This window comes from Laccaria bicolor, genomic scaffold, assembly GCF_000143565.1.
Source record: "Laccaria bicolor S238N-H82 LACBIscaffold_66 genomic scaffold, whole genome shotgun sequence".
Classification (NCBI taxonomy): Eukaryota; Fungi; Basidiomycota; class Agaricomycetes; order Agaricales; family Hydnangiaceae; genus Laccaria; species Laccaria bicolor.
Window position 1 is genome coordinate 259445 of NW_001889937.1, and position 1316 is coordinate 260760.

General features: G+C 45.1%; 1 protein-coding gene across 1 annotated transcript; it reads left to right on the forward strand.

The window, feature by feature from the left end:
* Positions 1–472: 472 nt before the first annotated feature.
* Positions 473–1180, forward strand: LACBIDRAFT_334598 (uncharacterized protein; the record flags this gene model as incomplete). The annotated part of the gene is made up of 2 exons (XM_001889340.1): positions 473–475; positions 509–1180. The coding sequence occupies 2 exons, from the start codon at positions 473–475 to the stop codon at positions 1178–1180; spliced, it is 675 nt and encodes a 224-aa protein (XP_001889375.1).
* Between the last annotated feature and the right edge of the window lie 136 nt (positions 1181–1316).

The window sequence follows — 1316 nt, forward strand, 5'->3', positions numbered from 1 at the left end:
CATTCATTCATTGCCATGGAATTTTCATTTCATTCTTTCCAGGCAGTTATTTCATTTTTGTTTCATTCTTTCAGGCAACAATTTCGATGTTTTAACACACATCTAAATAAGGAAATAATATACAATTATGCCTGATATGTGTTGTGCCGTACTGCAGTGGTGTGGGAGGCCATATGGGGGTACTTTTGCATTTGAGGCTCAAATACACAATGAGATAGGCATGCTGTTGCCAAATAAGGCACTTAAATATTTTGTATCAATTACATAATCATTTTCCCAGCTCTAACAATGAAATAGGCACCTGAGAAGAATGAAGCAAGGAATGAAACAGTTGCCCTGGTGGAATGAAAGAAAAAAATGAAACAGTCGCCAGGAATGAATGAAACAGAATAAATTATCTAGAATGAAACAGGTGCCGTGAATGAATGAAAATTCATTTCATTTCATTCACGGTAGCTAAGCAGGAACTTCTATGGTACAGCTCAGGAGTACATGATGTAAGTGGTAGCTACCAGTCGACCCACTGATCTTCTTCGGCGGCATCGACGGGAAGCTCCCTGGGAAATCCCTGGAGGATTCTCAAGGAATTCGTGACCTCTTATGGCGATGGTCAGCGCCTCACGTCCAGGGATTATGGGTTAACCTCCCTACGATGATCGACAGCTTTCCTCAAGTTCGCTTAACCCCGGAATACATCCATGAGCTCACAGTGGACTCAGTGAAATACTACTCGGTACCTTCCGTTCTACTGGAGGAAATAGCTCAACTCTACTTAGCTATGTACCAAATCCTTCGTGCCTTCCAGACTCTTTTGGGAGAAGGCGACCGTCAACTCTTCGCTTTCGACCCAGAATGGAAGATGCTACACTTGTTAGCCTGGCACACCAACAAGAAAGATATCCTGCTTACCTTTGTAGTACTACAACGACGTTGCCAAGTCTGTAATTCGCACATTAAGGAATACTTCAATGCCATGAGGAAGATTTTCCTGCAATCTGACGAACAACAATCGGTCAGCACGTTGTACTCAACTAGGCCATCTGTCCGTTCCCGATTTGGCCAGGACGAAGCCCACGAAGAAGTAGGGAAACTCCTTCTACGATCAGACTACGAAGCTGAGGTCCCAGCCGCGTATCGCGATGGAGTCAGTCGTAACGGAAGCTGCCGTAGCAGCCGCTAATAGGATGAATGAGAGAGTACCTATGGTTTTTTATAAAGACCCTCGTGCTCGCGTCGACAACACGCCCCCTACCGGAGCGGTCATTGCTGCACGTTCAGCGAGCAACACTAGTTACAAGGTCAGAGCGCTAGATCAA